The 25191-nt window shown below is 37.9% G+C and overlaps 1 protein-coding gene and 1 pseudogene across 1 annotated transcript; both read right to left on the bottom strand.

Moving 5' to 3' along the window:
• LOC127652465 (nuclear factor 7, ovary-like) overlaps window positions 1-25191 on the bottom strand; it is a 74382-nt pseudogene that overhangs the window by 35732 nt on the left and 13459 nt on the right.
• LOC127652434 (nuclear factor 7, ovary-like) lies at window positions 14169-16652 on the bottom strand. The gene is made up of 6 exons (XM_052138591.1): window positions 16161-16652; window positions 15946-16041; window positions 15615-15848; window positions 15510-15532; window positions 15322-15440; window positions 14169-15005 (listed from the first exon to the last, which is right to left on the bottom strand). Exons 1-6 carry the CDS (start codon window positions 16551-16553, stop codon window positions 14473-14475), a joined length of 1398 nt encoding a protein of 465 aa, XP_051994551.1. The 5' UTR covers window positions 16554-16652; the 3' UTR covers window positions 14169-14472.

The following is a 25191-nucleotide window of genomic DNA, read 5'->3' as shown; positions in this document are numbered from 1 at the left end:
GCTTAGGATTTGCACTTGGAATATTCGAGGTATCCATAATCCTATAAAGCGGAGAAAGATACTTGCTTTTTTGAAAAAAGGAAATATCGAAATTGCTCTTTTACAAGAGACTCATCTGAGTGATGCAGAGCATCTACAATTACAACAAGGTGGTTTTGGGCAGGTTTACTTTTCTTCTTTTACATCTAGAAGTAGAGGTGTTGCCATTCTCATTACACATAATTTACCGTTCAAAATGGTAAACTGTATTAAAGATAGGGCGGTCGTTATGTTATTGTTGTAGGCTTGTTGCATGGTAAAACTATTCTCATACTAAACATGTACTATCCTCCAGCTCATCCATCTGACTTCATTACTAAAGTGTTTCTAGACTTAAGTGCCAGGTCAGCAGATTTAACAATTGTGGGTGGAGATTTTAATTGTGTAATGAATCCTCTTGTAGACAGACAGCCACATAGTTCTGCGTCTCTAACTGCTCAGGCGAGATCCCTGCAGAATACTTGCAAAGATCTTGGTTTTGTAGATGTCTGGAGAACTCTTCACCCTGCTGATAAGGAATATACATTTTTTCTACCTCCTATAAGTGTCAGTCCAGGTTAGACTACTTCTTTATGCCAAAAACAGATCTGCACTTAGTACTATCTTGTAATATTGAAAGCATTTTACTGTCAGATCATGCCAGTGTCACTATGGAGCTTCGATTTAGGAATACAGCAGACTGTTCTATACAGTGGAGGCTTAATATTACAACACTTAGAGACAGCGCATTTTCAGTTTACTTCTCTTCTGAATTTAAATCCTTTCTATCTATTAATTCTCTATCCACAGATAATCCATCTTTATTGTGGGAAACTTGTAAAGCTTATGCAAGGGGGCAAATTATTTCATACACTTCCTCTAAAAAGCGTCAAAGAATGATGAATCACAGGGCTTTGGAGGCTCAGTTATTGGCTAAGGAAAAAATGTATAACAGATCTCCATCAGCAGATTTATTGAAAGAGTTACAGGCAGTTAGAGCATCTTTAGACTGTCTCCTTACTGTGGAAGCAGAGAAGAAAATAAGATACTCAAAACAAAGATTTTATGAGCATGGAGACAAACCTGGGAGATTTCTAGCATATATTGCAAAACAACGTGCTGCATCTCAGTTTATCACTACTATTGTTGTCTCAGAGGATAATATTTTCCACGATAATAAGAACATTAATAACTCGTTTAAAGATTTTTATATTAATCTATATTCTTCTGAGAAAACAGATGACCATTTCAGGCAAATGGTTGACTTTTTTCTGAGATTAATCTTCCAACAATTTCAGCTACACAAAAGACTCCCTCAATGGACCTATTACTAGACAGGAGGTTATTAATGCTATTAATGTTCTAAGGAACGGTAAATCACCTGGACCAGATGGGTTTTATGGAGAGTTCTTTAAGGAGTTTCAAGAGCTGCTTGTAGACCCATTACTTAAGATGTTTAATTATTCGTTTGTGGTTAAAGAATTACCAAAGACCCTTAGAGAAGCTAATATCACGCTTATATTAAAGAAAGGTAAAAGTCCTGATGTATGTTCTTCTTATAGGCCAATAGCATTACTGAATGTGGACCGGAAATTGCTTTCTAAAATCTTAGCAATGCGCCTTGAAAAAATTCTTCCTACAATAATTGGGATCGATCAAACAGGATTTATACAGGGTAGGAATTCATCTGATAATATAAGACGCCTTTTGAACATTATCTATGCCTTTAAAGGGAAATCCATAGATGGGCTAGTGCTTTCTTTAGATGCAGAAAAGGCGTTTGACCGTATTGAGTGGTCCTACCTTTTCTTTGTTTTGGAAAAATTTGGCCTAGGTAAAAATTTTGTGCAATGGATTAGAGTGCTGTACACGGACCCACGCTCTGCCGTATTGACAAATGGCTTTAGATCTGATTATTTTCCTATACATAGAGGCACCATGCAGGGTTGCCCCCTGTCACCACTTTTTGTTTGCGATGGCCATAGAGCCTCTAGCTGAAGCAATCAGATCGGCAACATCTATTTCAGGTTTGCAGATAGGACATAAACATCACAAGATTGCGCTTTATGCTGATGATGTATTGCTTTTTTTATCTGAGGCCGAGAAGTCAGTTCCTGCTCTAATCGAGTTGATCAACAAGTATAGTACCTTTTCTGGTTATAAAATTAATTTAGCTAAATCCGAAGCTATGCCTTTAGGTACTCTCATTTCCATACCTATTATTACACCCTGTTTTACTTTTAAGTGGTCAGCCTCTAGGTTTTATTTATTTAGGTATTTTTATCTCTTCGTCCTTGAAGCAGATGTACGAATCTAATTTTGTTCCTTTATTTGAGAAAATTCGGCTAGACTTAGAACGCTGGAATTCCTTGCCAGTATCTTGGCTAGGTCGGATAGCACTTGTAAAGATGATTGTTCTACCAAAACTATTATACCCTATTCGAATGGTTCCTATTCTATTCTCAAATAGGACATTAAAGGGCCTGAATGGCTGGCTAACTTCCTTTATATGGAGTAAACGTAAGCCTAGATTAAAAATGTCAGTACTCTATCTGCCAAGTTCTATGGGGGGGTTGGATTTTCCAAATATTAAGAGGTATCAGTTAAGTTCCCATCTGAAATACATTGCAGAGTGGGTCAGGAATGATTTTTCCTCTACTTGGTTGGATATCGAATCTTCTTTTTCAAAATTTCCTTTAAGAGCTCTTCTTTTTGTTAAAAGTTTTCAAAAATAAAAGAGATATATGATAACCCAATTATAGTAAATACTCTGAAAGCATGGAGATCAGCATGTAGACTTGAAGGTAGATCTAAATTGACTTCTTTCTTTACCCCAATACTAAACAATCCTGATTTCACCCCAGGAATTTTGGATGATGGTTTTAAACGATGGTGTTGTTTGGGACTTGGTAAGCTTGGGGATATTTTTTCTGACAATAAATTAATGTCATTTGAGGAGTTAATTCAGAAGTATCATTTGTCCAAATTAGATTTTTTCGTTTCCTCCAATTGAGACATTATATTACTAACAAAACAACACTTGTTAGAAATTGTGAAATTTCTTCTATTGAAAGATTATTATTTTTGTCATCAGGGAAAATGTCTCTGGGCAGGATTTATGGTTTAGTGTGCTCAATCTCTTCTGCTGATACACAGAGTATTAAAACTAAATGGGAAGAAGAGTTAGCTACTGACATTGACGATGAAACATGGGAAGCCATTTGGTCTAATGCTAAAAAAATATCTGTTTGTACACGAATAAGAGAAATACAGTTCAAAATCATTCATAGACTTCATATTTCCCTAACACTGCAGGCATTTTTTCAACCCCTCTTTATCAGCCAATGTGTTTAAAATGCAAACTTGAAATAGGTACTTTAACACATTGTCTGTGGTCATGTAACAGACTGCAAAGGTATTGGTCTATGGTGCTAGGGGAGATGGAAAAGATCTTTAATATTCAGTTAGATTTTGACCCAGTCTCACTGGTGTTGGGTATACCTAATAGATGCATTACTTTGGCTGCTAATAAGAAATTGTATAATATTCTATCATTTGCTGCCAGGAAAAATATTTTACTTAATTGGATCAGTGATAAATCTCCATCCCTTAAAGGATGGCACAAGGTAATTTTTGAGTTGATTCCCTGGAGCCCTTACCTATGTCTTACATGGGAAAACAGGCCAGTTTTACAAAGTCTGGTCCCCATATCTGGACGCTTTGGAACCTGGTCTTCGCCCTATTATATTTCAAGGAACATTGTAACTGTGTAATTATCTGGTCATTTAACCTTATCTTTGTCATCTTCTTCATCTTTTGGAAAATGTGCCATATTATGGTATGGTCCTGTTTAATATAAAAATCTGAGCTTTTTTTTTTTTTTTTTTTTTTTTATTGTGTGGGGGGTTGATGTCTTGTTATATTTGTATGTTAAGAAAATTCAATAAACAAAATTATAAAAAAAAAAAAAAAAAAAAAAAAATATGGAGTGCCACAGGGATCAGTTTTAGGGCCTCTGCTTTTCTCCATGTATATGCTTCCCCTGGGAGATATTATCAGGAATCGTGGAATAAGTTTCCACTGCTATGCTGACGATACACAACTTTATATTTCTTCAAAACCTGATGAGATTTCACAATTCTCTAAATTATCAGAGTGTATCAATGAAATAAAAGATTGGATGGCCAGAAATTTCCTTCTACTCAAAACAGAGGTACTAATTATTGGGCCAAAAAAATAAAAAAATGAGCCATTACAATATAATTTGACTCTCAATCCATGTACTGTTACATCATCCTCAACAGCGAAAAACTTAGGTGTTATATTTGATACCAATCTGTCCTTTGAAAATCAAATGACCAATGTTTGTAGAACAGCATTCTTCCACCTCAGAAATATTGCTAAATTAAGGCATATGCTCTCTGTTGCTGATGCCGAAAAACTAATTCATGCGTTCATGGCCTCAAGACTAGATTATTGTAATGCATTACTGGGAGGATGTCCAGCAAGTTCAATAAATAAACTTCAATTGGTTCAAAATGCAGCAGCCAGAGTGCTGACGAGAACCAAGAAATATGATCATATTAGCCCCATTTTATCATCATTACATTGGCTACCTGTTAAATTTCGTATTCATTCATTCATTAAAATCGCAAAATTCTGGCCTGTTAATAATTCCTAGAATATCAAAATCCACAAAAGGAGGTAGATCCTTTTCATATTTGACTCCTAAACTATGGTATTGTCTCCCTAACAATGTTCATGACTCAGACACACTCACTCCGTTTAAGTCTAGACTAAAGACTCATCTATTTAGTCAGGCATACACCTAATTTATCCATCAATCCACAATTAGGCTGCTTTAGTTATGTCTGCCGAAACTAAAAACCAGAAACATTTCTCATGATCTAGAACTCTGCAATAAATTGAATGGCATCAATGCTAATATTATTATATTCGTTTCCCTGTCTCAACCTATCCTGTGGTCACCAGAACCGGCTGGATCCAGCTCCATTCCTGCTTCGTGTTGGACTCCACTGCTACGTGTCGCAGAATGATGATGACTAAATGCAGCCGGTGCCAAACATCACTTCAGTCAGTTATGATGGACTTCAGAGGATGAAATGATGCCGACTCCAACCATAAGACATGGGATACATCATATGCCATTCCCTGAACCTTGGATTTAGGATGGACCACACCTCAATAACCAGACAGTTGAACTGTGATGCACCTCACTGACATCTGTTACTTAGTTTAATCATTTTAAACCATGACTTGCACTATACATAAGTAATATTTACATTATATTCATGAAGTTAGTCAGAGGGGAACTGGCCCCCACAGTGAGTCCGGTTTCTCCCAAGGTTATTTTTTCCCCCATTAATCAACATCTTATGGAGTTTTGTGTTCCATGCCACAGTCGCCTTCAGCTGCTCACTGGGTTTATAAATGCAATTATTATTTAATTACTTATTTTAAAACACGATTAACAATCGTATTTTATCTAATTACACAATGATGATTCATTGACATAATAGACATTACAGTCTTATTTTCTGATAATGCCTGACTTTCTGTAAAGCTGCTTTGAAATTATGCATGTTGTGAAAGGCGTTTTACAAATAAAATTGACTTTTGGATTACTTTTATGCTGCCTTTGTGCTTTTTTGAGCGTCAAAGTTCTAGTAACAATTCACTTGCATTGTATGGAGCTACAGAGCTGAAATATTCTTAATTTGTGTTCAGCAGAAAAAGGGAAAGTCATACACGTTTGGGATTGCATCAGGGTGAATAAATGATGAGAGAATTTTCATTTTTGGGTGAACTGTCTCTTTAAATGTTTACTTCACAAAGATTAGTTTATTAATGATTTAGGAAATTCATACAGATCCAGCGGACTAAAATGAACAACTGAAACTTACAGAAAAACTGTGAAAATGAATGAAAACTAATTTGGAAAAACTAATTAAATATAAAATCTTAATTGAAAAAACAAAACTATAAGAACACTGGTTATACTGGGCATATATATATATTTAATGTAAAGATTTAAAGCAAATAATTCCATGTATTGTGGTTTGTTTCACACAAAGTTATCGTTAAAGACTTTGAATGAAACACACAGCTCATACAGACTACTCTAACATTATTTAATTATGCTTTATTTGTCCTTTTCTGGAGCTTTAAAGACGTTCTCAATATACGATAACAGATGTGCTCTACAGTCTGAATCAAATCACTGATGTTTAAGAAGATAAAATCAAAAGTATTACATAAAAGTGTGCAAATTACAGCATAAAATATGCAGATTACAAAATATGTTACATATTTACACAAACAAACAGTAGAAGAATGAACTTGCCTTCTTTGTTGGCGGTACTCGCTGTTTCTTCTTCTTCTCTGTTTTGTTTTTGGCGGGCCATAAACAACGTTTAAAGGCGATACCGCCACCTGCTGTACAGAGTGTGTATCACCATGTCTTCTTCTTCTCTTCGTTTTTCAGGATCGCAAACAAAAGCTTTTTTGTGCAAGCAAATCAGCACCCTCATTTCCTTTCAGGCCCTCATGAAATACTTATTTCTTACATATAAACATACTTTGTTACCCACTTCATTCGTTTGCCATTCTCTCTTCTTCTCTAATATATTAATATCTATTTCAGTCGGTGGATAAAGCCATGGTGGAATATTACTAATTGTCAGTGGTGGACAAAGTACACATACCATGTACTTGAGTTAAAGTAAAGATACTCAAGGTAAAATATTACTCAAGTAAAAGTAGAAGTGCTGCCTTTAAACATTCACTTGAGTAAAAGTACAAAAGTATTTGCCTTCAAATGTACTTAAGTATCCAAGTACTATGATTTTTTATGGCCATAATGTCCTATTATAATTTGTCACAAGACTCTTGCTCAGTCTACATGAAGACTAATGTCACTCTTGGCACACCAATCTATTAATAAAATGATATTAATTAGTCAGATGTATATATATATATTTGAATTGAATACATTTTTTGTGTGTTTAAATTTGGAGGGAAGGGGACTGTTCCCATAAGGTATAATACATTTACAGTATTTACTGTATATATTTTTCTCGAGTGTCTATGGTCATAATTATTAACATCCTAATGTTATGATACATTCACATAAACCTGCACAACGCCATTAAATATATATACACACACACGCACACACATATATATATACACACATACATAGAATATATATATATATATATATTCTATGTTATGGGAGCAGCCAATTTCCCTCCAAAATTAAACACAAAAACGTATTAATGCAGTGTTTCTACTACTAATAGCTGCTGCTCTCTGCCCCGCTTAAAATCATTGGCAACGCAATTTGTTTGGAACTATTGAGAGCTACACGAATCACGTGACCGCGCGGCGGCGAGATCACTGTCGCAACCGTCTATGTTCGCAACTCTCATATTTAACGGCTCTGGGGTGCGTTTCCCGTACAACGACGTAACTTGCTGCTCCACTACCGTAGTACGATGCACTGTTGAAGAAATCAACTTGCTAGTCACGACTGTTTCCGGAAACCGTATTGTCGCAAATTGGTTGTTCAACCACGTTGGTTAATGATGTCACACATGTGGTGGAGTAAAAACTACTTTTAATGAATCTGTTTGCGATCGAATTAATGCTAGATGTTTTGCTATAAATTACAGACATGTCATCTGAGGACTATATCATATTTTTCTCAGTTATTTGCTTTATTTCCAGATTCAATCATAGGCTCGTTCTTACGCACTAGAGCACGTTCACACATGCGCACTCTTCAAAAACAGTGCTTTAAATCTATTGACAAACTAAAAGACATAAAGGACATTTGTATGTCTTCTAAATAAAAGATACTGATTGTACTGATTGTCATCTTGCTTATTTGGCTCAAGATAATAATTTATTAAGCCCACATGTTATAATAACAAGAAACTGCTTCTAACCACAGGTCGAGAGCTGTCGTTCCAACCACACAACTCTGCGATGCTGTTTGCGAATGTTCGTTGGAACAGGGGCGCAACTACCCAGTGTTAGAGGGGTATGCAGCAACAATTTTGCCCCCCCCCCACCCCCACACCCCCACACCCCACTTATAAATAAATACGTTTGCCGGACATCATCATGTATGGGCTTCAAATAATAAAGGTTTATTTGAAAGTATATCAGACAGCCACTGTAGGCCTACGGTATATATGTACTTATATATATATATATATTATTATTAACAATGTTAACAAATAATAAAAAGTTACAAACAGAATAAACAGTAACAAACAGAATAAACAGTTAGAACTAGTCAGTCACCGATTCTCGATGCCCAATCCAAGTAACAATGTTGCTACCAAACATTCAAAAAGCTCTTTAGTTTCTACTAAATTGTAACATGGCGTGCCTTTTCACTTGCCCATTTATCTAGTTTTGCATCGAATGAAATGGTTCGTGCCACACTGTTTTCAATTGAAATGACTGCTAATTGGGTTAAGCGATCATTATTCATGTTGGAACGAAGGTATGTCTTTATCAGCTTTAGCTTGCTGAATGATCTCTCCGCAGAGGCAACTGTCATAGGCATTGTCAGGAAAACTCTCAGGGCTACGGTTACATTTGGAAAATAGGTTGGTCAACATAACTTCAAACCATACTGGACATTTAGTTTTGTGTAGTCTAACTAATATAACTCCTACCTGATGTCATCACTGGTCTCCTCTATACTTGATGCCATCACCGACATCATGTCTGTCTCTTTTACCCCTTGCCTGTGTTCTTCTCCACTAAGACATTGTCAAACAAACATTATGTTATAGATTTTCCATATTACTTTTTCCATATCAATAATATTAATAAATGAATCTGTTGGTATCAAGTGTTAACCTCTACACTTCCACCTAATGTTAGATCTACCTGTTGCCTTTCCCTGTCTTTCCTGATCCACCATCCTCACACCTGAAAGAAATGAACTCACTGTTAAATAAAGCAGCCTAAATTCAATTCTTAAATCAGCCTAGTGATGGCATCATATAAGACAACTATTATGCAGTAAGGTTGTGCTGCTGTTGAAATTACATTAACATTTTGGATTTTAAAAAGTACAAATATGGCACACACACACATATATATATATATAGATATGTAATTACAGGGTCACATCTCTCTCTTCCTTTAAAGGTCTGTGCTATATAAATATATATATATACATACATACATACACACACACACACACACACATAGCACAGATTTTTAAAGAGAGAGAGATGTGACCCTACCATAGGGTTTAACCAAAATCTAAATGTAAATATCAGCAACATTATTTTGCATTAAGTTAGCAAACACTTGCCAGTCTGTTAACATTAATATTTGCAAGCCTCCAAGTTTGCTAGCAAATCTATGCATGATTCCATGTTAAACCAGAGATATTGCATTAGTTGTTTTCCAGATTCTTGTCATTTATCGTACATGCTTCCTTATATTTTTCAGTTTTCAGCTCAGCAACCTCGGTTTTGCATATTCTAAGCTAGCTAGCTACATATTCTACATTCCCAGTCTTAGCAAACGCTAGCTAGTCTGTTAACATGAATATTTGCGAGCTTCCAAGCACAGACGTCACACTTTTAATCCTACCTGTTGCCTTTCACCATCCACTTATTAAGCTGCTGTCACATCCCTTGACATGCAATCTCCTTTTCCCTCTTTCTTTTTGTTTTTAGCCCCCGACAGCTTTTTTGCTTTATCCATCTTTGAGTTTTAACGACAACTCACTCCTGCTGTTCACTCAGCGCTCGCGTCGCGATATTACCCTTCTGTCAAAATAAATTCTATGATAGAATCTTATGAGGGCGCCGGCGCCTACTCTTGCCTGTTAGTCATATATAACTTTTATATAAATTTTATATAAATTTATAAAACGTATATAAATTAGAATTTTTTATTTTTTTTATTTTTTTACCATCGCTTTGGCGCCGCATATAGCGCATACCCACTTTTTGCGCCACTGCGTTGGAACGAGGGTTTCTGGAAACACCGACTCGGTGAACTATGATGATAACGACGGGACTTGCGACCATAGTTGGCTAACGAAGCTTTTGGGAAACGCACCCCTGGTTCGCGCTTAGTAGAAGCCGCCAAGGCAAGTTCAAAACAAAGCGCGCGCGCTGTACTGTGATTGGTGGCTCGTTTGACCAGTTACGTTTTTATCCACTCATAAATAAAAAGGAACGACTGATTTTGAAAATGTAGTAGAGTAAAAAGTACGATATTTGACTTTGAAATGTAGTGGAGTTAAAGTAAAAGTCTCCCCAAATTTAAATACTTCAGTAAAGTACAGATACGCAAAAAAGCTACTTAAGTACAGTAACGAATTACATTTACTTCGTTACTGTCCACCACTGCTAATTGGGGATGTCCTAGTGAACTCTATAGACTCCATATTCACCAGCTCTTCCTATCGATATCCATCTAAATCCACTTCTCTTAAATTTGCCATATTCCCAACAGTTCTTCCTAATCCAGAGCTCCAATGATATTTCACCCTCTGCTGTTAGAACAGCATTAATGGGGTTGACTTTATGGCTCCAATACAGAGCAGTAGAGCACTAAACTGTAATCTGTCTTTATTTAATAGTATTGTTTTACCTGCTGCTCCATAGACTATACATCCATAATCAATTGTTGAACTCATAATAGCTCTGTATATATCAATTAATGACTGCTTATCAGCCCCTCCAATCATATCCAGCCACTGCTCTTAGTCATTTTATTATTATTTTGCATTTTGTTTCTACATGTTTAATATGCACTTTCCATGTGTGTTTATCATCTAGCCATAGTCCTAAATCCTTAAACTCAGACACCCTCTCCACTGGCTTCCCATATAGTGTCAGCTTCTCAACATCAATCTTTTGCTTATTAGTAAATATCATATACATTTACATTTATTCATTTGGCAGATGTTTTTATCCAAAGTGATTTACAAAAGAGGAAAACATAAGCGAATCATCTTAAGGAGACAGTGGTACAAAAAGTGCCATATTACAAAGTTTCACTATCATCAGAATAGAATACAAAACAGATTTAAGTGCATTTTTGTTATTAAATTTTTTTAGTGACTGGTTAAGTGCTCTTGGAAAAGATGTGTTTTTAGCAGTTTTTTGAAGATAGAGAGTGAGTCAGCTTCACAGATTGAGTTGGGAAGGTCATACCACCAAAGTGGTATGATGAAACTGAAAGTCCGGGAAAGTGTTTTGGTGCATCTTTGTTTTGGTACGACAAGGCGACGTTCCTTAGCCGACCACAGGCTTCTGGTGGAAACTTAGCTCTGCATAAATGTTTTTAGGTATGCTGGAGCAGACCCAGTGACTGTTTTGTATGCCAGCATCAGGGCCTTGAATTTAGTGCGTGCATGAACCGGCAGCCAGTGGAGAGAGACAAAGAGTGGTGTAATGTGCTCTCTTAGGTTCATTAAAGAACAGACGTGCTGCTGCATTCTGGATCATTTTCAGAGGTCTAATAGCACATGCAGGGAGGCCTGCAATGAGAGAGTTACAGTAGTCCATTCTAGTTATGACAAGTGACTGAACAAGCAGTTGTGTGGCATGTACAGAGAGGAAAGGTCTTATTTTCCTGATATTATAGAGTGTAAGTCTACAGACTAAGTCTTTGAGATGTGGTCGGTGAAATTTAGCTTAATATCAATGGTTACCCCTAGATTTCTGACCATTTTGGAAGGCGACACTGTAGTTGGACCCAGTGGCACAGTGATGTTGTGTTCAACAGCAGGGTTGGCTGGAAAGACGAGGAGTTCGGTCTTGGCTAGGTTGAGTTGCAGGTGGTGTTCCTTCATCCAGGCTGAGATGTCTGCCAGACAAGCAGCGATTCGAGCGGTCGCTGGGGTGTCGTTGGGCTGGAAAGACAAGTAGTTGCGTGTCATCAGCGTAGCAGTGGTAAGAGAAACTATTTGACTGGATGATGGGTCCTAATGACGTTGTGTATATGGAGAAGAGAAGTGGCCCAAGCACTGATCCCTGAGGTACCCCAGTAAGTAACTGATGTGGCTTGGATACCTCCACCTCTCCAGGCTACCTCGAAGGACCTATCAGAGAGATAGGAGTTGAACCAGTCAAGCACAGTTCCTGTGATGCCCAGAGTAGAGAGGGTGGAGAGAAGGATCTGATGGTTGACTGTGTCAAAGGCTGCAGAAAGGTCCAGCAGAATCAGAACGGATGTCTCAGTGACTCTGTGACAGACAGCAGGGCACTTTCTGTGGAGTGTCCACTTTTGAAGCCTGACTGATTGTCATCCAGCAGCTTGGTCTGTGAGAGATATGCAGAAATCTGATTGAAAAGTGCCCTTTCAAGTGTTTTTGCCATAAATGCAATGAGAGAGACTGGTCTGTAATCTGTGTGGGGTTACTCGAGCCTGCTTAAATGTAGTGGGAAAAGTGCCTGCAAGAAGAGATGTGTTAATTATGTGTGTAAGTGCAGGTAGGATGGACGGAGAGATGGGCTGGAGCAGGTGTGATGGAATGGGGTCAAGGGAACAGGTGGTGGGGTGGTTGGAGAGGAGGAGTTTAGAGACCTCAGTGTCAGTTAAAGGAGAGAACATAGAGAAAGAATGGTTGCATACAGGAGACGGGTGTTTGACAGGGTGTGGTGCTTTGAATGTATAGCAGGACTTACTCATGGACAGCTTAAACCACCATTTATATGACAATTTTTCCACTTTCTTTATTGCTTCACTTAATTTTCCTATGACATATTTCTCATGTCATGCTCTTTTCCATATAGCCCATTATCTGCATATAAGACCGCTGCGTGCATTTGATTGGTCTCTTTTCGTTCAGGACCTTTGTCCCAGAATGGTTTCATTTACTTCCACACCTCGTATGACTATTTCATGTATTTATAATCCCACTGAGGGCCCCCCACCCTTTTTTAACCATAGATTTTGACTCACTCATTAATCAATCAATAAATGAGCCATCTCTAGGATATGGATCTAATTGTGTTTTTCCTTCTGACCATCCGGCCAGATTACTAATAAGGTTCAGTATTGAAACCCTGATTATTGCGCCCTTTTAATAATAATAATATTACAAACAATATCCCGAATAACACAGTTCATGAAGAACAATAATGCAGATCAAATTCCCTCCATCTTTTCCTTAGGACAATTCCCGTCCTCTTCTTATTCATACCATAATATGGATATCATTTAAACTACTGCTGCTGTCGTGGGGTTTTCCCTATATTATAATAGAGCAAAAACCTTCCTTCCTATTTATAATAGGGCAAAATCATCCCTCAGAAGGGGCAGCATCCCTCCCCTGAGCAGAGTTATTAACGGAGTTAATCTCTCATCAGACAGGTTAATACTTGATACTTAAATCAATCTTACCTGTCTGGAGAGATCCCGGACGAGCCCCCAAACTTTTGGATAATTTTGTCATCCAATGTATTTAATTTATTTTCTTGATCTGCAATCCCCGTCTCGATATGGCTCAGCTGAGGGAAGAAAGAATTGACACAGACACTCAATGCTATCAGATCCTTCTTCAAAGTTTATTGTTCTGCACTGTGTTATATGGTCCAGAAAAACCACATTCCACTGGACCCTCACCAATGAAATAGTTCTTTACCTTATATGGGGGTGAAATACATGTTTGAACTATGTGTGAAACGTGAGAGTAGAGACAAGAAACACATTCCTTTAGAACATCTTTAGAACAATGAGCAGCTGCAGCTACCCAACAAAAGAAGTTTAAAAGAGGCCTTCATTATTCCACATAACATCATCCAGAGAAGTTGTTGAGAAGCATTAATTATTTCACAATGTGTTTGTTTACACTAATCATTTTACACCAGACTGTGCTGTAACAATATTCGTGTGTGTGTGTGTTGCTCATCCATCGTTGCAAAGCTGCTGAAAAAACTCTACAACAAATAAAATAATGTATCAAATAACCATTCGGAAACTTCCTGCTTCAGTCTCTCATCGGTGTCCGACTCCGGTTCAAACATATCGGGGTGAACGTCACTATTTTAGCTGTCAGTCTAGTTATCGGGTGGACAAATGTGTGAAAATGATTGTAAAATCCTGTAATCGTACACTGTATTCTGGATCTTCAATCGCCCCTTTATGAGACTGAGCTGGTTAGATTAAAGGTTCAGTGAGTTACTGGTAGTTAAGATGAGAGTAAACTGGTAAAGATGAAGTGTGGAGCCAATATCAAACATATGATCACATTTAATTGATTTCTGTGAACTTACAAATGACAAAAATCATGTTAAGAAAACTCACTCATATGCCTGATGAGATCATTCAATCTTATCTGTTGAGTTTTTGTAGACTATGTTGAGTTATTATTGACATATTTAACCTTTGGAAATCTAAATGTTCTAAGATTGCATCAATGACTAAATACTTGTGAGATGTTCAGTGAGCAGGATCAGATATTACTGTGAATTTAACTGGTAAAATCCTAAGAGGGGAAGTGACATCATAACTCCTGAAGAATGGCAAGAGTGTGTGTGTAAATGTGTGTGTGAATGTGTGTAGATGTGTGTTAGTTACAGGATCAGAGAATGACACTTTTCCTCCGACATAATCCAGATGAACTCTCACACGCTCAAGTTTCTGTGTGACATTAAACACACCATCCTCCAAATCATCCTCATCATCCTCAATATACCCCACACTCCAGACATCAGTTTTAAAGAAAAATCCTCCCTTCCTCTGGTTTGATGCTGTAGTTACTCCAAGAGTCCAGTCTATATTGTGTTTAACCTCCACATCCCAGCAGTGTGTTCCTGAGTTAAACCCCTCTGAACCCAGAACACACAGATAATAGTCAAATCTCTCTGGATTATCAGGTAATATTTGTCTGATATAATTGAATCTAACACTGGTCAGATCATCAGACAGGATCATATGTGGATTTGCAGTGTTTGGATCCAGAATCACAGGAGCTGATGAGAGAAAACAATCAACAGATGTTCATATAATCATCAAGAGTGAATCATATACAGATTATTATGAATTATGAACACTTGTCATATTGATGAAACACTATCAGATATTGTCAGTGTTGTTATTAGTTACACACTCATGTTTTATTATCAGTGTTTAACAGTGAATCACAACACAAACATTAAAAGTGTGTATAGTGTATATTATTGTCATGTTTATAATGGAGTACACACTTTAGTTTTTTCAGATCAGTTTTGTGTAAATATTCAAATGTCACACTCTCAGTGTGCGAGCAGAGATGTTTTGTGGACTCACTCTTGTGGACAATGTCTCGCATCTTCTTCCAGACTCTGAATGTCAGGTTGCCCAAGTAATGTGGCACATGAATGAAAGCTCCAGAAGTCATCTGTGGATCCGGCTGTGAGATCTGGACTCTGGAAGAACATTCAGGAGTCAGTACTGCAGTGACTTTGACTTCACAACCATAGAGAGGAGACACTTACCTTTCCATTGTCACATTAAAGTTCTGCAAAAGACAAAAAAACACTTGATGAGCTCCTCAAATGATCAATAAGAGCAGAAATCAATGATGAGAGTTTGACTGTCACCTTTAGAAATGAGACATCGTCATTGGCTTTCATCATTTCCTCCATGTCTTTGATTGTGTGTGAAAGAGCTGAGATGTGTGTGTTCATCTCCTCAAGCTTCTTCTTCATCATCTGACTCTTCTGCTCCTCTTCCTCTCTCAGTTCAGTGATTGTAGCTTCTTCTTCATGTCGGAGAAACTCATGAAGCTTCTTAAACTGCTCTTTAATCTGACGCTCTGTGTGCTCAGCTTGAGTCTGAAATCACATCAAATTCACTTCAATCAGCTCTGCATTCACACACATCACATCATTTATCAGCAAATGTGTTTGATTGTTGATTCTGTATCCTCACCTTGATGTGTCCAACTGATTTATCAAACTCTCCTTTCATGTTTTCTGTGTGTTTGAGTTTCTCTTGTAAAGACTTCAGTGCTGTATTGAGTTCCTCCTGAAATTTAACAAAATTAAAATACTGTAATTTGTTCCTGTATGTAATATATAGTATGATAAATATTGTTTAAAGCAATTTATTTTGTTCTTGCATATGAATCAAGAAGTTTGTTGTACCTTGTAAGATCGAAAAACTTCACTGATGGGTCTGAATTTGTGATTGGTGTGTTTTTGTGAATCTCTGCACACTAAACACACCGGCTGTTTATCGTCCAGACAGAAGAGTTTGAGTTTCTCTCTGTGTAAACTGCAGATCTCCTTCTCATTTCTCTCCTTCTCATTTCTCTCCTTCACAAACATCTCACATAAGTTCTTCAATGCCAGATTACAAGGAGGTTTTTCTCTTAAAAATCTGCTCCTGCAGACGGGACACTCCTGAGTTCTCTTGGTTTTCCAGAACTGTTGAAGACACTCTTTACACACACTGTGACTACACGACAGAAGAACAGGATTCTTGTAGATTTCAAAGCACACGGGACAAGAAAATTCTCCCACAGAGAGCGAATCCATTTTCACTGCTTAAAAGCTCCAATGATCTGAACTTTACTTTCAATCTCTGAATGTTGCTTTCAATAATGAATAATCATCAGAATCAGCAAAGATCTGCTGTCGACTCTGAAACAAAGTTCACAAAAATCATTTAGAAAGTCTTTCCCTTTGTACTACACCGATTGTTGATTTCTTTATTGTCCAGAAAAGTGTCCTTATGAACAGAGAGAGAGAAACAATAAGTCAGTCACAGTTATGTCAGGTTGGATTTTCTAAAAAACCTTTGGACTTAATGATACTCTGACCCATATAAACACTCTTATTGTATTAGTAATAAAACTGCTTCATCAGGAACTGATTACAGTGAAATGCAGTTCAGGCGGGGCATTCACACTGACCTGTGATGATCAGATCCTCCATCTAAATATGCAACAAAGATTTTAGCATTCCCCACTGGTATGTCTACATACCTACGTAGAGCTGGTGTCTTGCATTTGCCACCTACAGGAACGATCATGATTTCAAGCTTGTTTACTCTTACTAGGGGAGTTTAGATGGCGCTGGGAAATATAATCGAGCTTGAAATCATGATTGCCAAGGATCAAGGAGACTGCCAAGGAGACTGCTGATGTCAAGATTTAGTGTAAAAAAAAAAAAAAAAAAGGACTTTAATATTGAGCTGTTTCTCACTCACACTATCATATCACTTCTGAATATGTGGATTAATCCACAGCTGACATCACTGGATTTCCTGTTGCTGATGGCACGCTGCACGAGAGTTTGTTTGTGGCCTGCTTAGGCTGCTTAGCATTGCTTATTTTTATTCTCAAAGGTTTATCGTTACATCCTTTGTCATTTTATCACGTTTTTCCTCTTTTCTACTGTTTCATCTGCATGTATTTTACCTGTTGCTGCTGGCACCTAGCTAGAGTCTGTGTTTGTAGCCTGCTAGTTTTTTTTTTTTAGCATCTGTTTTCAGCATTTAATCCTAAACACCTGCCATTTTTAAGTGTGCATCGGGTTTTCCCTCGTATTATTCTCTTATCGCGATACAACTGCGTGCATTTTTTCAGCGTGCACCCGTTTTCTTTTCTCCTCTGCAGTACACAGATTATTGCATCGATTTCAAAGCACTGCTTATCATGAACAACAAACTATTTTGTGAGGGATTCACATCAATCTCAAACCCTCACCTCTCAGGAACAACCAACAACATACAATTTGCGGTAAGTCATGGCATCCGCTCATGTTATTTCTTCCTGCATTGCAGGTCACATGTTTACAATAGCCTCCTCTGTCAGCAGTGAGGGATTCACATGTGATAAATGTGAGGAATTAGTCAGGCTAATGGAGAAGTTTAATGAGTTAGAGACTCGCATCTGAACGCTAGTGGAGGTCAGTGAGAAAGAAAAGCTCGTAGATACTGTTTCGGATGTGAGTAGTACAGAGAGCAACATACACAATGTGGTTCCGGCTGTAGAGCCCCTGCAGCAGGGTATTTGGGTGACATCTTGGCGGCATACTAGCCGACAAAGAAACACCACTCTCCCATTTCTGTTAGGGTTTCCAATCGATTCTCCCCACTCAGTGATACAACCACTGAGAATCATGTTGAAAGAGCCCTTGTTATTGGTGATTCTATTGTCTGGATAGTGTCTGGAGTGGTGGTGGCGTAGTGGCTAAAGCACAGGGCTGTTAATCAGAAGGTCACAGGTTCAAGCCCCACAGCCACCACCATTGTGTCCTTGAGCAAGACACTTAACTCCAGGTTGCTCCTGGGGGATTGTCCCTGTAATAATTGCACTGCAAGTCGCTTTGGATAAAAGCGTCTGCCAAATGCATAAATGTAATGTAAATGTATTGTAAGGAACGTGGAAATAGAGACTCCAGCCACTATTGTTAATTGCATTTCGGGGGCCAGAGCATTTGACATCAAATCAAATTTACAAGTGCTGGCTAATGCTAAACGTAGATTTTCTAAAACTGTTATCCATGTCGGCACTAACGATGTCCGGCTTCACCAGTCAGAGATCACTAAAGATAATGTTAAAGAATTGTGGGGAAGCTCTGGTCCCCTCCCTGCTCATCGTGGTGACTAGGTTTACAGTAGATTAGTGTCACTAAATGGCTGGATGTCTGAGTGGTGTCTGGAGAATAGAATCGGAAACATAGACAGTTGTGAAGAGTTTTTGAGGTAGACCTGATCTGCTAAAGAGAGATGGACTTCATCCCTCCACGGATGGTGCCACTGTCCTCTCTAGTAATTTGGCTCATAGTCTTAATAATGAGAAACAGACAAACTGGTTAATCCGAACATCTGCTAGCAGCCTTGAGATGTCACATAAACTACAACACATAGAGACTGTATCACCTAGATATCTCATAGAGACTGTGTCTGTTCCTCGAACTACCAAACACAAAACCCTCACTAAATCATTTAGAAAAAATGTGATTAAGGTCAAACTTGAACAAAACAAACAAATTAAAAATACACATCATATAAAAAAAAAGGGCTACTAAACATTAGATCTCTTTCAACCAAAGCACTAATTGTTAATGAAATGATTACAGATCATAGTTTAGATGTGCTATATTTGACTGAATTCTGGCTTAAACTGGATGAATATATTAGTTTAAATTAATCTACTCCTCCAGGTTATCGTTGTAAACATGAGCCTCATCTGAAGGGTCAAGGAGGTGTTGTTACAATTTACAGTGAAGTTTTTGGTGTTACACAGAGGACAGGATATAAATGTCTTTTGAACTAATAATGCTTAATGTGACACCGTCAGATATAAATAAAAAATCTCTGTCGCCTTTTGCCCTTGCGTATACAGTAGATCACCCAGGCCTTATTCTGATTTCTTTGGTGAGTTTGTTAATTTTTTATCATATCTTGTAGTTACTGTAGATAGAGCTTTAATTGTTGGTGACTTCAACATTCACATCGATAATGAAAATGATACATTGGGATTAGCATTTATCGATATTCTCAACTCTCTTGGAGTCAGACAAAATGTAACAGGACCAACTCATCGCAATAATCATACGCTAGATTGAATTCTTTCATATGGATTTGATGTTGATAATATAGAAATTCTGCCATGAGAGCGATGACATCTAAGATCATTACCTCGTCTCTTGTATGATGCAATCAGCTAATGTCACTCAATCTACACCACGCTATCGTTCAGGTTGATCTATTCTTTCGACCAGTAAAGATAGATCTGGAAGAATATTAGTGAAGCTATCTTATACACTCAATAAACCCCAAAGCCCAAAAGAACTTGATGAAATAACAGAAAATATAAATACAGTCTTCTCTAGCCCTCTTGACATTGTCACCCCACTTCGATTAAAGAAAATCAAAGAAATAAGCCCTGCACCATGGTACAATGATCACACTCATGCTCTCAAGAGAGCAGCTCGGAAAATGGAGCGCATGTTGAAAAAATACAAAATTAGAAGTATTTGGTGCTGCATGGAAGGATAGTGTCTGTAGCTACAGATAGGCAGTAAAAGCTGCCAGGTCAGCATAATTTAGCAAACTCATAGAAATAACCACAACAATCCTAGATGTTTATTCAGTACTGTGGATAAATTGGTTTGGAATAAAGCCTCAACAGAACCAGATATCTCGCAGCACAAGAGTAATGACTTCATGAATTTCTTTACAGATAAAATTGAAATAATCAGAAATAAAATTGGAATTATGCAATCATCTGTCATAGCACCTCAGAAAACAGTGTCTCATAATTTTCCTCACGTGCAACTTCAATCTTTCTCTGTCATAGGTCATGAAGTGCTAACAAAACTTATCGAAACATCAAAAGCCACAACATGTTTGTTAGATCCTATACCAACTAAGCTCTTAAAAGAGGTATCTCCTGTAATCTCAGAACCTCTTCTTAATATTATTAACTTCTCACTATGCTTAGGACATGTCCCAAGAAACTTTAAAATGGCAGTTATCAAACCGCTTATTAAGAAGCCACAACTTGATCCACGATAACTGGCTAATTATAGACTGATTTCAAATCTCCTGTTTGTGTCAAAAATACTAGAAAAGGTAGTATCCTCCCAAATATGTTCATTTCTACAGAGAAATAGTATATACGAAGAATTTCAGTCAAGATTTAGGCCTCATCACAGTACAGAGACTGCACTTATCAGAGTTACACATGACTCTTATCATCTGATCGCGGCTGCATTTCTCTTCTAGTGCTTTTACATCTTAGTGCTGCATTCGACACAATGATGATTCATTGACATAATAGACATTACAGTCTTATCTTCTGTTAAAGCCTGACTTTCTGTAAAGCTGCTTTGAAATGATGCATGTTGTGAAAGGCGTTTTACAAATAAAATTGACTTTTGGATTACTTTTATGCATCCTTTGTGCTTTTTTGAGCTTCAAAGTTCTAGTAACAATTCACTTGCATTGTATGGACCTACAGAGCTGAAATATTCTTAATTTGTGTTCAGCAGAAAAAGGGAAAGTCATACACGTTTGGGATTGCATCAGGGTGAATAAATGATGAGAGAATTTTCATTTTTGGGTGAACTGTCTCTTTAAATGTTTACTTCACAAAGATTAGTTTAATAATGATTTAGGAAATTCATACAGATCCAGCGGACTAAAATGAACAACTGAAAACTGTGAAAATGAATGAAAACTAATTTGGAAAAACAAATTAAATATAAAATCTTAATTGAAAAAACAAAACTATAAGAACACTGGTTATACTGGGCATGTATATATATATATTTAATGTAAAGATTTAAAGCAAATAATTCCATGTATTGTGGTTTGTTTCACACAAAGTTATCGTTAAAGACTTTGAATGAAACACACAGCTCATACAGACTACTCTAACATTATTTAATTATGCTTTATTTGTCCTTTTCTGGAGCTTTAAAGACGTTCTCAATATACGATAACAGATGTGCTCTACAGTCTGTCTGAATCAAATCACTGATGTTTAAGAAGATAAAATCAAAAGTATTACATAAAAGTGTGCAAATTACAGCATAAAATATGCAGATTACAAAATATGTTACATATTTACACAAACAAACAGTAGAAGAATGAACTTGCCTTCTTTGTTGGCGGGACTCGCTGAAACGCGTTTCTTCTTCTCTGTTTTGTTTTTGGCGGGCCGCAAACAACGTTTAAAGGCGCATACCGCCACCTGCTGTACAGAGTGTGTATCACCATGTCTTCTTCTTCTCTTCGTTTTTCGGCGGATCGCTAACAAAAGCTTTTTTTGTGCAAGCAAATCAGCACCCTCATTTCCTTTCAGGCCCTCATGAAATACTTATTTCTTACATATAAACATACTTTGTTACCCACTTCATTCGTTTGCCATTCACTCTTCTTCTCTAATATATTAATATCTATTTCAGTCGCTGGATAAAGCCATGGTGGAATATTACTAATTGGGGATGTCCTATTGAACTCTATAGTCTCCATATTCACCAGCTCTTCCTATCGATATCCATCTAAATCCACTTCTCTTAAATTTGCCATATTCCCAACAGTTCTTCCTAATCCAGAGCTCCAATGATATTTCACCCTCTGCTGTTAGAACAGCATTAATGGGGTTGACTTTATGGCTCCAATACAGAGCAGTAGAGCACTAAACTGTAATCTGTCTATATTTAATAGTATTGTTTTACCTGCTGCTCCATAGACTATACATCCATAATCAATTGTTGAACTCATAATTGCTCTGTATATATCAATTAATGACTGCTTATCAGCCCCTCCAATCATATCCAGCCACTGCTCTTAGTCATTTTATTATTATTATTTAGCATTTTGTTTCTACATGTTTAATATGCACTTTCCATGTGTGTTTATCATCTAGCCATAGTCCTAAATCCTTAAACTCAGACACCCTCTCCACTGGCTTTTCTTATCTGAGACCTTTAATTTAGGAATAGTAACTGCAACTCCTACTTTTGCTCCATTTTGATTTTTTGAAGCATCTGTGAATATATGAATATTATTTCCATATTTTAGCCAAATATATAAGACATTCATCTTTACCCTCTTCTTGTCTCTCCTCCAATAATGTTGAATCCACTAAAGGATCTGGTGGCAGCATCACTCTTGCTGCACACTTGTATGTATTTAGACCCATTTCATTTATCATCCCTTCAATTATCCACCCAAAATTATTACATTCATTCATCCACCTTTCTAACATGTCTCTAAAATCGCCAGCGTTGGCTGCCACACATCCTGACTTTTAAGGTTTGTCCAGTACACTGCCATAAGTTGCGGTCTTCTGATATAAAGAGGCATTTCACCTCCTTCGGCCAGTAGTGATAAACTGGTGTTGATGCATTTGCTCCTCAGTGAGATCTCAATGCCTGTGCTTGAATCCTGTCCCGCTTAACTAAATGTGATTTTGCTGCTGTCCTACATGCCAACCTTCCATAATCGAATACAGACCTTATCATTGTTATATATATCATTATATCAAGGGCATCTATTATGCAAAATGCACTTTTACATGGTGTTTGAACATAGATCTGTGTTGGCAGCGTGTACAAAACCACCCTATAATGATAAAAATCCACCCAGTCCTTTTTTTATCCCCATTAATCATAAACACGGTTTCAGAACAAACCATTCGCAGATTCTGTACAACGTGACGTCACATCGTATAGGCCCCGCCCACGGCTATTGACGGACACTGCCGTTTTAGCTTAGACCCGCCCTGAACGAGTTGCACACAGTCCGCCATTGTTTCGATGCAGCTGAGGACATGAATGTCTCCTGATGTTGTTGGATGTAAGGATGAACAGCAGTCTTTATTTACTCCCGACATCTGAGCCGCAGTGGATTAGTTGTGATTTTGAAGGGAATGCTGTTACCTTTTGTCCCAGCGGCGCTCTCAGCAGCTGTGTGTAACAGTTCGTTTAGTTCATGTTCGTATAAATGATGAGTTGGAACGGATTATCCCAAACATGCCGCTTTTATTTCTTCAGCACATATCCATACAATAAATCTGCTGTATTGCAGTGAACATAAATTCCCGGGTGGTTCAAGAGAATGTAACAGAACAACTCTATGGCTCTCCCATATTTTTTTACAGAGCAACACTACTGACCACGCTTCTTCCCGGACTTCACTACCCATAAAACACTCCGTTAGAACTACAAAACCACATTCTTACAATCTTAAAGTAATAGTTCTCCCTCCACCCTTGTCCCACAACACTACTCCCCACTCTGGATGGTGATTAACTTTAACACCAATCCAGCACCCCTTAATATAAACATGAAATGCATCAACATAATTTCACAGTGCAAATAACAGGCAGAAATACATTCAACATACTGTCTCCTGTTTTTTTTTTTTTTTAGTCCAAACTCCATTTGACGGAGCATACAGTCCATTTTTGCAAACTCCACTCAATAGAGACATTGGCCCATGTTATCTAACCCCACACGATGGAGTACACAGTCCATAAGGCTGCACGGAGGGGTAGCACGGTGCAGGGGGCTTAAGAGTTCACTATGCACAGTCCATTATGAAAGCAACAGTAATCCAGTTCAAATACGGTTCGAGTTCAGTAAGACAATGGAATTTCCTCTTCAAATTCTCCTGCCGAAAGAAGAAATTAGCAGAAGCCATTGCATTACATCCACACACACACAAAAAAAAATAGTTTACTCTTAGTTAACACAGCCATAGCTTTTTTTCCTTATTTCAACACAACAAAACAGTTACAATCCACCCGGGTATGCACAGAAAATAAACAACATTAACAGACAGCATGTTTCAGAATTTTTTTTTTTTCAACAATTAAGCATCAATTAGTCCAGTCACCAAACCACTTTGGTGGTCTTCTCACTCGTTGCGGCCTACCCCCTATTTGGCCGTTAACAGTCCCTGTTTGACTCTGTCGCACCATGCTACCTTCACTGCACTGAACATCTTTATTCTCCTGTTCTGCCATTGGCACACAATATGCTTCATCAAGTACAGGCACGTTGTCCATGCCGTTGACATTTACAGGTTCTTCCGTGAAGAGGCGAGTGAGGTCCAGGTCAAGATCACTGAACTCTGCTCCAAGACTGGGAATAGGGACCTCCTGGGGCTGCCAGGCTTCTGAGCCTTTAAACACCCAGCTGTTCTCCAGAGGTTGCCGGGAATGGTACGGCTTTTCTGAATTCGTTACACCAAATCATCCAGGTGTCCTAGGATAAAGTAAGGACCCTCATAAGCAGGAAGGAACTTCCTGATCTTATTTTTCACCCGTTTAGTCCCTTTTATGAGATACCACACAGCATCACCAACTTTATAGCGTGTCCTAGCAACTCTCTTGTCGTATTGCTTTTTGGCACGCTCAACAGATCGACCCAAAGCATCTCTGGCAATTTGATGTGCCAACTCCAGCCTTTCTCTTGTCTCAGCAATGTATTGTGGGGAGTTTGAACTGAGGTATTGCTGGGGGCATTCCTGCTACTAGGTCAATGGGCTCCGTCAACTCCCGCCAAAGAGCATCATATTAGGAGTGAAGCCGGTGGAGCTATGTTTGGTAGCTCGGTAAGCCATCACAGCAAAGGGAACCATGATATCCCATTCCCAGTGACAACGTTCCGAAGTGGTGGCTAGGATGGTGGCATTAAATCGCTCGACTTG

This window comes from Xyrauchen texanus, chromosome 12 (assembly GCF_025860055.1).
Source record: "Xyrauchen texanus isolate HMW12.3.18 chromosome 12, RBS_HiC_50CHRs, whole genome shotgun sequence".
In the NCBI taxonomy this organism is placed as follows: Eukaryota; Metazoa; Chordata; class Actinopteri; order Cypriniformes; family Catostomidae; genus Xyrauchen; species Xyrauchen texanus.
This window is presented reverse-complemented; position numbering and strand designations above follow the sequence as displayed.

Bases quoted from the DNA above. Each gene is read 5' to 3' on its own strand.
- LOC127652434 (XM_052138591.1), bottom strand. From the start codon at position 16,553: ATGGATTCGCTCTCTGTGGGAGAATTTTCTTGTCCCGTGTGCTTTGAA. The intron at 15,441-15,509 runs GTAAGTGTCTCC...ATGTTCTTCCAG, and splicing joins TTTAATGTGACAATGGAAAG to AGTCCAGATCTCACAGCCGG. The intron at 15,006-15,321 runs GTGAGTCCACAA...TTCTCTCATCAG, and splicing joins GCGAGACATTGTCCACAAGA to CTCCTGTGATTCTGGATCCA.